Raw genomic sequence first — 13233 nt, 5'->3', positions numbered from 1 at the left:
AGGTAAAGCTCATTAGAGTGACCTATGTTGTGTCTTAATTAAAAAAAAAAAAAAAAAAGTACTGTCTTGAACTTTACTCCCAGATGTGAAAAACACATTGTGTGACATTCAAAACACCTGCAAAATGCAAGTATCTCCATCGGCTGAGAGATATTAAACAATCTATGATCCAGTACCAGCCTTTTTTTTTTTTTCAGCATAAAAATCAAACATTTTGCCACCATTAAGACCAAAAGAAGAATTCAAATTAGACAGTCCTGTCACTTGTCAATTAGAAGTAAATTCTTATTAGAGTGGGAAATTTATGCCAGCAAATATAGCAACAAACCTCATTAAAAAATAAATTCAGTGACCTTTTTAAAAAAGATTACAAAATTGAATTTATTGAGTTTCACACAAGATGCACTTATAAAATTAGTATTGAATGCCATTTTAGCAGAAGAAATGAACATCATTCCCAACTCCCAATATATCCTGCAAAGGAAATGAAATCTTCCGAAAATGACAGCACAATAATAACAGGCTAATTCAAGCTGAGTGGAAGGATATACCCAAATCATATTCTTGCACGGATCAGGGCTACATTTGGCAAAGTTCCCCCCCAAACTATTCCATTCACATGGACACTGTTCCTTTTGGTGGCGAAGAGGGGATAGAAAAAAAGTATAATTCTAAAATGGGGCTTCACTGAAACATAATACAAAAGTCTTTTCATTTTTAACTTAAAATACTTCCTGGTTTCACCGAAGTATTTCAGTAGGACTTTCTTTTCTACCCTATGTGAACATTAACCTTCAGATTTCCTTAGCTGATGCAAGACATTAAAATCCACTTCCATATTTCTCATGAAGAAGCCAAACGTTAAAGCTTGCTTTATATTTCACCCAGGAAATAGAGAAATCCCCTAAAATTACTTTCTGCAGGTCACATGCCTGAAATATCAGCACAACAGCTGAACTTCAAAATGAAAACGTCAAAGGAAATGATAGTGAACGGTAGAACATGTGGACATTTTGAAATGAGACGCTGTAAAATTTTTATAAAAATGCAGAAAGGTTCCTCGAGCTAAAACTGGTGGGGAATAACTTGTCCTCTGCTGTAGGCCACAAACCGGCAGCTAAACAGAAATGGAATCTTGATCTCAAACAAAACCAAGAAGCACCTTTGGCTGCTGTTCCCAGCGTCCAGACACAAAGGTCTCCCCACACAGACAGTGGCCCACAGGCCCCGAGCCCATGGGCACCCCCAGCTCGGGCACCCCCACGGACACTCCAGTCAGAAAGACTGACGCGTTTTTTAAGCCCAAGCAAGATGCTGCCCAAACCGCTTAGAATGTTTACTTTAAAACTGTCACTTTAAAAACTCAGTTCAAGTGGACACCTTAAAAACCTTCGGGTTTTATACAATGACAGTCCTGCAGCCCACTCGACATCCGATCCTTTTAACTGTAACAATTTGTGAAGCAATTAGTTTTAAAGCGAAACCGGTTAACTATACACGAAAGTTAACACTGCTCTGCTTTTTCAGTATAAAAAGTGCCTTTTCGTAAGGGTATTTCTATTCTCTCCATTGCAATTGAACAACACACAGCTCACATTTTGCTTTAAAGAGTAAACTGAAAAATCATGAAACGTTTTCTCTGTGATGCATAACTTTCATTAATGAATATTTTGTAAATAAACAAACTGGCTTAGGGTTTCTTCCTATAAAATGCTACTATTCACCATGAATTATTTTAGGTAGCCTTTTATTCTGATTAATTCAGATACATCTTCAAGGATTATTCTGGTGGTAAGAACATTTATCTTGACTTAAGTTTTAATCTTTTTTTTTTTTTTTTTAATGCTTTGGCAGATGAAGTCAAGTCTGAAACCTGTTTGTGAAAACAGTATGAGCTGGAAAGGTAATGTCATGGTAGAAGCTTCACAGTTTTCCAGGTGTATCCTTGTATGGAAGAGGCCTCGAGGGAGAATTCGAGGTTCTGGAAGCGTGGACGGATACGGCGAAGTGATTGGGAGGTGGCCCCCGTGAGGCCCAGAAGTGACTGCCCTCTGCCAAGCCGGGGGCTCCTCCTCACCCGTCAGGTTCCAGAGTCCAGGCTGGAGGTCGCTGCTGTTCTGTGACCTGACCTTCAGCCAGACCACGTCACCGGAAGAAAGATATTAAGATTCGCTTTCCATTAATAATTTAAGTTTTTAAATAAATATTTAAGTGCCAGTTTTCGCATCTGTCCATCCCAGTAGCAGAGCGTCTCCCGCCCCAGGACTTGGCCGCAGAGCTCAGTCGATTCGGTTTCCACAGATTGTGAACCTGTCTACCTCCAGCAAATCTTTCTTTGACGATCTGTGCTTTAATTCCGAGCTTTCCTGCGTTATGTCTTTCTCATCACCATCTGGAGTCGTCAGAAACTGATCAGAACTGCTTGTGACAAGTAAGGGTATGACGTTTTCTTTCGGATGAACAGGCTGGCTGGTGACCGAAGCAGACAAGTTTTCTTCTGTGGAAAAACAGATGCCGTTGGTTAGAAAAGGATTTCCCCTCAATTTATAATAAATACAAGCATACCAACAGAGCGGCAATGAGAAAAGGTGGCCCCGTTCATCTTCTAGGTAGAGCGAGTGACAACCGAATAGCACGTGGCATGTCAGCGGCCGTGGTTCATTACGAAACTCAGCGGCTATGCCATTTCTGTCTGCTCAATAAAATTCTACAGAAGGGCTATTATGTGGATCCTGAGAAACTCAACAGAAGACTAGCGGGGAGGAGAAGAGGGGGAAAAAAAGTTACAGAGAGGGAAGGAGGCAAACCCTAAGAGACTCTTAAATACTGAGAATAAACTGAGGGTTGATGGAGGGGTGGGGGGAGGGAAAGTGGGTGAGGGGCACTGAGGAGGGCACCTGTTGGGAGGAGCACTGGGTGTTGTATGGAAATCAATTTGACAATAAGTTCCCTATTAAAAAAAAATTCCACAGAGGGACATTATGTGGATAGCATCACACAAATAATACCACCACCTGACTTTGGTATCAGAGCTCCTCTCTGACAAACTCCCTCCTGCATAACCAGGTCCTAATATGATTGTTGCCTCAACAGTTACCACTGGCTCCTACGCTCAAGACGTCAAGGAGAAGCAGACTCTAACACATCCTACCTCTCCTGGGTACCGGCACCAGCCCCTTTTTTGTCCCCCCTGCCCAGGACAAAGATCAAACATTTTGCCACCATTAAGACCCAAAGAAGAATTCAAATTAGTCCTGTCACTTGTCAATTAGAAGTCAGTTCTTATTACAGAGTGGGCAATTTGCGGAATGAGGCGCTGTAAAATTTCGCTCGACTCAGCAGTCCACCTGCGGGAAGTCCAAAACAGGGAGAAACAGACCGACCGACAAGACCCAAATGTGTACTCTGGGTCACGGGAGTCCTGGAACCCGGCTTGTGGGACGGCTCGGTCAGGGCCTGCAGCCACCGATCTCTGCGTCACACATTCAGTCCTTAGGAGAGCAGCTTCATCAAGGTAAGAATGACAGCACGTGAGCTGAACATACTTAAGATGAATAATCTGATGGGTGTGGACACACGCATACACCTGTAGAAACCACCGCCACGATCGACCGTGAACACGGAGTCTATTTTCTTGCCCTCCCTGCCGCCCCCACCCCCACTGCTGTCCTTTGCTTCTTTAAGAACATGACGAACACGACGCTTGTTTCGAGAGCTGCCCCTCTTTTCATCCTTGAATTGAACCTGAGCCACCTGACTTACAACACCTTCCTCAACAGTGTCTGTCTGGCCTGTGGTCTCCTGACCTCCAAAAACACCCTACATGGACACTCACACTCTCGTCCCAAATGCACTTCTTAGTACGTGGCTCTGGAGCCAATGGCCTCGAACTGAGGTGTGCACTTAAAGGTTTCACCTCCTGCGTCCCCCATCAGACTGGAGTCCCGACTGCATGACCGACACTCATCTGTCAATGTGCGGAAGGTGCCTAGCAGGCACTGACCCGGTCGAAACACACGCAATCCCATGTTACTAAGAGTATTTACATGCTCTCTGTTATGACGAACATTATTTTCCGGTTGTTGGACAAGATTTCACTTTCCTCCTGGCTCCCTAGAAAGCACGCATGAGCACGGCACTCCGTTCAGCCTGGACTTGGCCCCTTCCCACAGCAAACGTCGCACCCGGAACACTGAGCTGCTAGTTCCTGGCTGCTTTTCAGGCCTCTAGACTCGGCTCAGGCCGGTAGGTTTCTGAAGTGCCCTCTCCACCCATCTTCGCCTGGGCCCACTTCTCATCCTTCGAAACTCAGCCCAGGCTTCACCACCTCCAGGAAGGGACCCCGTCCTGTCCCTTCCACACCTGTCTCCGACCCGCTCACGTGTCTGGATTATCCACTCTTACCATCTCCTCTGTCTGTGAGGCCCTGCGGCACGATTTATTTACCTGTGTATCTCCAGGATCCCATATCACCCGCACACAGTGGCTCCGTATATTTAAAGGTAAGTCAATGAACGCAAAGTCCTATGAACAGGTACCACGAGAACCGGGAACTGCCATCTAACAACAAATCTGACGGCAGGGCCCCGCTTCTTCCTCCAAACATTCCAGGCCAGCAGCCCTGCAATCCTCCACTTCTCTCCCACACTGTAAAACTCATCAGCAAATCCTGTGCTCTTCCAGACCTTTCCAGAATCTGGCCAGCTTTCCTGGCTCACACCACTCACCCCAGCTCTGAGCCAAGCAGTCTCCCTGCTGACCTCCGCCTCTGGGCTCACTCTTCCCGAGTCTACTTTCCACAAAGCTCACAGCTGGATCACGTCCCTCCTCTGCTCCAAACCCTGGAACGGCCCCTTCCCCACAGTAAAAGCCACGCTCTTCACAACAGGCAGCAGGGTGGCCTCTCTGATGCCTTCTCCAGTCCCTCACTCATGGCAGGGGTCCACTCCAGCCACCTGGCCTTTGCTGTCCCTCCACACGCCCGGCAGGTTCCTGCCCGGGGCCCTCACACGCACCGGCTGCTGGCACTGAGCCCGGGAAGGCTCTGTCTCCTTGGCTGGGGGAGCTCCTGACTCCCGCTCACACTCCCCTCGGTGGACCCGCTGGAGTTTTCTCTGTAGCACTACCGCCCCTTGGCTCTCTCTGTCTCCCGGTCAGAACCAGTTCTGTCTTCCCCACCAATGTATCCCCTGAGCCTGTCATGTACCAGGTGCTCAAAAATCATCTACCGAATGATGAACACATGGAAAAACAGAGCACGGCATGGGGGTGTATCCGCGACGAGATCTAAAATAGAAGCATTGAAGACAACTCAGCAAAGTGAAATCAAATCTTGAAAGCAATGTCAAACATCAACTGAATAGGGATTTCTTCACTAGGGAGAATTCAGACCATTAACTCTGTAGAAAACGATTCACACAGTGATGAAAGGAACAGAACGTACCTTGAGAGGGTTTACATTTGTTCTGTGACTTATGGGGTGGTTTGCCTGATGTGCTGGCCGGAGGAGGATTGAACAACTTTTCTTCCATTTTGGCCTCCTTCACATACTGACATGACTTCCCCAACAGCACGATGCTATTAAGGACTTTCAGGGAGATCAACCTAGAACCAGAAAGAAAGAAACAACCACAGCTGGAATTCATCTCAATGACCACAAACGCCATATCCCGCCACAGCTGCCGAGGAGGTGTGGGGCCTGGGTAGGAGCGTGGCCTGGGGGTCGGAGGCTCACATCTGGGGTGGACGAGGTTCCCGTGAAAGCCCGAATTCCTGAGGCTGTTTTCCCATAAGGGAAAACACTTGGTGAATTCCTTAGTCCTCAGTACAAGAGAAAAACTGTACCACTTACAAGTTTTACCTGGTCCCGAGTTATTTAGCATTTACTCTCTTATGCAAAACCAGTACGTGTAGTAAATACAGATGAACCAAAAAGAACTTAGAATCCCATGCCCCAGGGCTACTCACTGGGACATTTGGTATATTATGTCCTGGTAGCGTTTGCTATGACTTTATACTAATTTTACCTTCCCACTGTTCAGAAATTGGGGCTATTTTACAAGGCAGAAGCAGATGGAGTTGGAGGCTGAGCTGATTCTGGGCATCAAGCGCTTGAGTTCAAACCTGATGCGCTGCTTAGAACCCGTGTGGACCTGAGTGAGTTTCTTACCCAGTAGTAAGAGATGATTCTAGTTAAGTGCTCAGAACAGTACTTGGCACACCGAAATGTCAACCAATGTTATTTCATTAGATGCTGGTGTTGTTTTACATAACAATATTCTTAGTATTATTATGAATATTTTCCCTACCAGTTAATGTTCCTCAGTGACATTATTTTAATGGCCTTAAAATATCACTGTTTAGGTTATCGTGTAACAAAGCCCCCAAAAGCCCTTAACTTTTGGATATTTGGATTATTTCCAATATTTTGTTTCTATTTAAAAGTTTCTAATTAGGAAAACTTAGGTGAAATCTGTATTTCCTTAAGATAAATTCCTAGATAGCTATAATTATTGAAGCGGAATTTCTGGGCCAAAAAACGTACATGGCACTTTCAGGTACTTGATACAAATCTGACAAAAAAAATCTGAAAACCTGCTCTTCGCGCTGATATGTGCTCACGTGACGTTCTTCAAATGACAAAGAAGCACAGATGTCACTGCCAGCGAGTGAAGAGGCAGCTGCTGTCTCTTATGGCTGAGGGGAGGTCGTGGCAATGACAGGAAGTGGCGAGTCAGTGGGGGTGACGCCAAGAAGGGGCCTGGCAGGGGGTCAGAGCAAGGGGCAGACAGGTTTCCTTCTCCGTCCGCAGCCTCTCCAGTCCAGGAGCTCAGAATGCCACCACGAGGGAGGGCCTCACACAGATCCTTGGCCCCGAGGACTTACACGTGCGGAACACTCCCCAGCTCAGCCCCAGGCCCAACTTTGTCAGGAACTCCTTACTCCTACCTTCCCTGACACTGCCTTGGGGAAGTCTAACCGGATTCCAAACTTACTAAAGCCAAGCCAGAATTCTTGATTCCGATCCAACCCTCCAAAAAAACAAAGGAAAACAAAACAAAATCACACCCCCGTGTATCTCTTACAGGCTCCCTCGTCACGGTAATTCTACTACCCTGACTGCTGGGCCCCAAACTCTGGAATCACATCGGATTCCTTTTATTCCCTTACACCTCACGTCCCATTACCGCTCAGCAAGTTCTGTCTGGCTCCACCGTCAAAACAAACACACGCCAGCGGACAAATCGTTACCACTCCGCCGCGACCACCTCAGTGGCAGCAGCCACGGTCACCTTGGGCCTAAGGTCTGCCTCTCCTGCCACGCACGCTCCAGCCCATTCCCCACGTGGCAGCCGGATCTGGCACGCTCTTCTGCTTGGCAGCCTTCGGGGTCCCTCCCTCCCTCAGCTGGAAGCCCGGTGGGGCTGCCGGGTCCGCCGCTCAGTGCCCTGTCGGGACCGCCACACTCCCGGCCGCTGCTGTCAGACTTGTCCCGCGTCCCCTCTGTGAGTCTGCCATCCTCCCGGGCATCTGCACGGCTCTTTCCCTCACTCCGGCTCTCTCTCCCTCTGTCTGGTCTCCACTGAAAAACACCAGCTCACCCCCCGCCTGCTCGTAGGCAGCCGTGTCCCTCATTCCGCATCTCCTCACGCTGCTCTTTCGTACTTCCTGATGCTGACCACCAACTGTCGTCTTACGGTGGTTTGCTTTTCTGGGTGCTATTTTTCCACTAGAGTTTCAGTGCCATGAAGGCAGGGCACCGGTCCCACCCCAGGACCAGTACCTGGTGCCTAGAGGGCTCTGACTGAGGCGTGCTGCCCAGATGAGGAGGGCAGAGGCTGCGAGCCTTCCCTCTGCAGCTTGGCCATAGCAAGCCTGGAGGGAAAGAGGCTGAAACTGAGGGGGTGGGGGTGGGGACACAGCACCGTGTGCCAGGAGGGTCAACTGAATTCTGACTGGTCTGTGCTCAAGGGAGAGTCCTGGGCTTGGTGGAGTTAAGGAATAAAGAAGGCTTCACGGACAAGGTGGTTTGGGAAAGACTTTGGAGGAGGAGAGGGTCATCCGGGCACTACCCTGATCCAAGGCGAATCAGGACACATCAGTCGAGGGGAAAGATCAGTGAGCAGGTATGCCTCTCTGGGCTATCGGGGGGAACAGTGACAAGACGGGGGAGAAACATGGGGGAAGGTCGTCACTTTTCAGTCATGTGGATTGAAGCGCGTCCACTTTGGTGAATTACGCACACACAACAGTCACTAAACGAAGGCTTTTAGGTGTAGTGTACACATGCTTCACTTCCTGGGTTGTGTCACAAGAAAAATACAAGAATATTCTGTTAAACAAACATGGGAGCAATGACAGCAACACCACTCGAGGAACGAGGCACAATGCCAAGAACTCTGGAGGGCTGCGTGAGCATCTGGACCAGAGGAGGAGCTCAGGGTTTTAATGTCAAAAAACTGAGAGAGGGGTGTGGTCCCCTGAGCTTCAGACTCTGGGAGTCAGTCCCTGCAGTATGAAGAAGGGGCAGGACCTGAGGGGAAATCCAGACCCCGGACCCCTTGCCTCAACGCAGTTTCTTACGTGCCTCGTGTCAGAGCAAAGCCACGAATCAAGGTGCTGACGATATGGCTTGGGACAATGCGGGGACAGAGGCCTGACAACCACGCGGAGGCGTCCGCCTCCTAGAACCTGAGCAAAGCCACGGTGCGGGGAGCCCCAGGGATTAACGGAGTTAAAGATGTTTTAACACAGGAGAATGTCTGACTGTGATGGCAGATTTTATCGTAAGAGGAAATACGTGTACAACTGAAATCCTAAGCAGAAAGAGCTTTAACAGACTCCTTTCGCTAAAGATTAAAATAAAATCTAAAGTGCTGTTCATACTAGCACCAAATAGCAGCGCATTTAACTGAGTCTCACTCAGCAAGTCACAGACACACCTGGAGGCAGGTGCTGCTAAGGGGACCCCGGGACAGTGAGAATGGCTACAGTGTGAGGTGGTTGATACTACTGTCCATTACATCCTGTATTTGTACTTTATAACCAAAAAACATGTTCCAGAACAGTTAATCTTACCCAAAATAGAAGAGTATGACGCAGGCATACGACAGGATTCCTTGCACTTTAATGGAGCTTGTGACGACTCTGATGAGCTAGTGAGAAACAAACCGAAACAACACACACACACACACACACACACACACACACAAAACACACAATCACAGAGTTATTAGTTAATATTTAAAGACCTGTTCACGCTGATTTTAACACTTTAGGTGCACCCCTGTGGCCCCTGTCTGAACCCAAGTATGTCGTTCCAGCTTTGACAATTCCTATACAATCTGGCTGCCTGTGACAACTCCTGCAGCTGATTTGGGTCTGTTCAGGCAAACCTAAGGTGCCACGTTCAGCCGCTGGTGAGTGCCAAGTCGGGCACTACGTCCAGGTTCATGAGTGACACATTTAGTTGTACCTCACAGAGATGCAAATCAGGTGATCTTTAAATGAAAAATCACTCTGGGAAATGCAAATGGGTTCATCCTACTGCATGTATCCCCCCGACCAGAGCTAGAACCACTTGGTGGGCATTTCCCTTGTTCTTGCTTTGTCTCTCATGGACTCTTTTTAGGAACCCAAAGGGACCTACAGGGAGGAGAGAGAAAAGGGAGCCTTAGGAGTTTTGTACTGTTACCAAAAAAACTGAATAGTATTACAAAATTAATTATAAAGGATGGACATTTTCTGTCTCTTTTGGATAGTTATGGTTAAACACATGTTTTCTTCCTTATCTCAGAGAAATACGGGCTAAACAGCACTGTCCTTGGAAACGTGTAGAATAAATCTGGTGGGATCTGTCACCAAAAAATATTTACACATTCCAGGTCAGGCTTCATAATGTACCCACATATCAGGGTCTAGGGGGACTGCTACGTGGAAATGGAAAAGTCAGGGAAAATAACTGATATCCGCAATGTGAAGTTATCATCAAGTCTACTAGAGCGTCTTAAACAAGTATCCTAAGACACAGTTTAAACACTATTTACAAATGCTTTCAGTAAAAGAACAGCTGGGTGCAGACAGAAGGGACTGTAGTATGCCCACTGAAGGTCCCTTAGGAGAAAACAGATATGGAAGTCTCCATCTCTCACACAGGCTGTGACGGGGAGACAACCCCTGGACACACACTTGGGATGGAAGTTAAGATGGCTCTAGGATTTGACTCATGAATACGGAAGGCAAGCCATCTGCCCCATTCAAGGCTTAAGTAATTTCATTTTTATTTAATATATTCTTAGGTAATTTTAAGATACATAGGTCTTACGTTTAATTTCCATAAGACCTTAATATAATATTACTTTGTCTATTTGGGGTCTTTTGTGGTTCCATACAAATTTTAGGATTGCTTGTTCTAGCTTCGAGAAGAATGCTGGTGCAATTGTGATTGGGATTGCATTGAATGTGTAGATAGCTTCGGGCAGTATTGACATTTGAACAATATTTATTCTTCCAGTCCATGAGCATGGGATGTTTTTCTGTTTCTTCACATCTTTTTCAATTTCCTTCATAAGCTTTCTATAGTTTCAGCATACAGATCTTTTACATGTTTGGTTAGGTTTATTCCTAGGTATTTTATGCTTCTTGGTGCAATTGTGAATGGGATCAGTTTCTTTGCCTTTCTGTTGCTTCATTATTAGTGTATAAGAATGCAACTGATTTCTGTACATTGATTTTGTATCCTGCGACTTTGCTGAATTCACATAACAGTTCTAGCAGACTTTTGGTGTGGAGTATCGGGTTTTCCACGTATGTCATCTGCAAAAAGTGAAAGCTTGACTTCATCTTTGCCAATTTTGATGCCTTTGATTTCCTTTTGTTGTCTGATTTCTGATGCTAGAACTTCCAACACTATGTTAAACAACAGTGGTGAGAGTGGACATCCCTGTCATGTTCCTGATCTCAGGGGGAAAGCTCTCAGTTTTTCCCCACTGTGATATTATCACAATCCCAGACTTTAGCCTCTACTACAAAGCTGTAATCATCAAGACAGAATGGTATTGGCACAAAACAGACACATAGACCAATGGAATAGAATAGAGACTCCAGAACCGGACCCACAAAAGTATGGCCAACTAATCTTTGACAAAGCAGGAAAGAATATCCAATGGAAAAAAGACAGGCTCTTTAACAAATGGTGCTGGGAGAACTGGACAGCAACATGCAGAAGGATGAAACTAGACCACTTTCTTACACCATTCACAAAAAAAACCCCTCAAAATGGAAAAAGGACCTGAATGTGAAACAGGAAACCATCAAAACCCTAGAGGAGAAAGCAGGAAAAAACCTCTCTGACCTCAGCCTCAGCAATTTCTTACTTGACACATCCCAAAGGCAAGGGAATTAAAAGCAAAAGTGAACTATTGGGACCTCATGAAGATAAACAGCTTCTGCACAGCAAAGGGAACAATCAACAACACTAAAAGGCCACCAACGGAATGGGAAAAGATATTTGCAAATGACATATCGGACAAAGGGCTAGTATCCAAAATCTATAAAGAGCTCACCAAACTCCACACCCGAAAAACAAATAACCCAGTGAAGAAATGGGCAGAAAACATGAATAGATACTTCTCTAAAGAAGACATCCAGATGGCCAACAGGCACATGAAAAGATGCTCAACGTCGCTCCTCATCAGGGACATACAAATCAAAACCACACTCAGATACCACCTCACGCCAGTCAGAGTGGCCAAAATGAACAAATCAGGAGACTATAGATGCTGGCGGGGATGCGGAGAAATGGGAACCCTCTTGCACTGTTGGTGGGAATGCAGACTGGTGCAGCTGCTCTGGAAAACACTGTGGAAGTTCCTCAAAAAATTAAGGATAGATCTACCCGATGACCCAGCAGTAGCACTGCTAGGAATTTACCCAAGGGATACCGGAGTGCTAATGCATAGCGGCACTCGTACCCCAATGTTTATAGCAGCACTTTCAACAATAGCCAAATTAGGGAAAGAGCCTCAATGTCCATCAGCTGATGAATGGATAAAGAAATTGTGGTTCATATACACAATGGAATACTACGTGGCAATGAGAAAGAATGAAGTATGGCCTTTTGTAGCAACGTGGATGGAACTGGAGGGTGTTATGCTAAGTGAAATAAGTCATACAGAGAAAGATACCATATGTTTTCACTCTTATGTGGATCCTGAGAAACTTAACAGAAACCCATGGGGGAGGGGAAGGGAAAAAAAAAGGGAGGAAGGCAAACCATAAGAGACTCTTAAAAACTGAGAACAAGCTGAGGGTTGATGGGGCGTGGGAGGGAGGGGAGGGTGGGTGATGGGCATGGAGGAGGGCACCTGTTGGGATGAGCACTGGGTGTTGTGTGGAAACCAATTTGACAATAAATTTCATATTAAAAAAAAATAATATGCACGAAGCCACACAGTGCCTAAATGAGACTTCAAAAGCAGTTACTATAAATAAAGAAATTTACTTGCAAAAAAAAAAAAGACGTTAATAAATAATTTCTTTTACTTCTCCTGGACACAAATGCATTTTAGGACATAAGGTAGCATTTAGAGAGAAATTTTGTCACTCGTGGGCCTCAGTTAAAGAATGTGTGGGATTGCTGAGGCCCTGGAATATTCCTCAAGGCTCCTAGCTATCTGCCAAAGCTACTGGCTCACTCTGGAGCTCTGTGAGAAAAGCGCTGGAGGAGAAAACCCTCTGGATTCCTGCATAACAGCATAACCCCGTCTGAAAATACCCCCCCCAAGCATTTCGTTGATCAATTATTAGTTAAACTTAAATCTTTTGGTATAACAACCATAAAAACTCATTTAAGGAATAAAATAAAGGCTGGAGAAAAATTTAAAAATACTAAATTAAAAAAATCTATATTAATTATGAATAGAGTTTTCTGGCAAATAAGTTACTAGATAGTCAATTATTATTTACAAAGAAGGGCCACATTTAAATCCAATCACTTAACCAATCCTTAAAAGAAACAAAAAAATCAGGCAACCTAGGTTTACCCTTATACTACATGTATCATGATTCCAGTTGTAGGAAATAAATGTAGAAAAATTTAGTATTTTATCAATCTCTTATACTTTAAAGAATTTTACTCTTTAAAATATCCTGTTTTTCCAAAATTCTAGGAGTTTCTCTTCCCAAACAAAATAAAGCTATATTATTATATAATAAACAAGTTACTAACAGAAT

At 45.4% G+C, this 13233-nt stretch overlaps 1 protein-coding gene across 2 annotated transcripts in view; it reads right to left on the bottom strand.

Annotated features, from left to right (window-relative positions):
• Positions 1-354: 354 nt before the first annotated feature.
• The window catches only part of TAPT1 (transmembrane anterior posterior transformation 1), a 68886-nt gene continuing 56007 nt past the window's right edge, over positions 355-13233 (bottom strand). The window contains exons 12-14 of one of the 2 annotated variants that reach the window (XM_053901665.1): positions 9079-9155; positions 5444-5604; positions 355-2497 (exon numbers count right to left, since the gene is read on the bottom strand). In XM_053901665.1, the coding sequence (XP_053757640.1) occupies positions 2280-2497; positions 5444-5604; positions 9079-9155 (456 nt within the window). In that variant the 3' untranslated portion in view covers positions 355-2279. Of the gene's footprint in view, positions 2498-5443; positions 5605-9078; positions 9156-13233 lie in introns of those variants that run through there. The other variant, XR_008421831.1, reaches the window with a different exon arrangement.

This window comes from Panthera pardus, unplaced genomic scaffold (assembly GCF_024362965.1).
Source record: "Panthera pardus isolate Hobbes unplaced genomic scaffold, ASM2436296v1 HiC_scaffold_13, whole genome shotgun sequence".
Lineage (NCBI taxonomy): Eukaryota > Metazoa > Chordata > Mammalia > Carnivora > Felidae > Panthera > Panthera pardus.
Note: the sequence above shows the minus strand (reverse complement) of the source record. Positions and strands in the feature narration are given on the sequence as shown.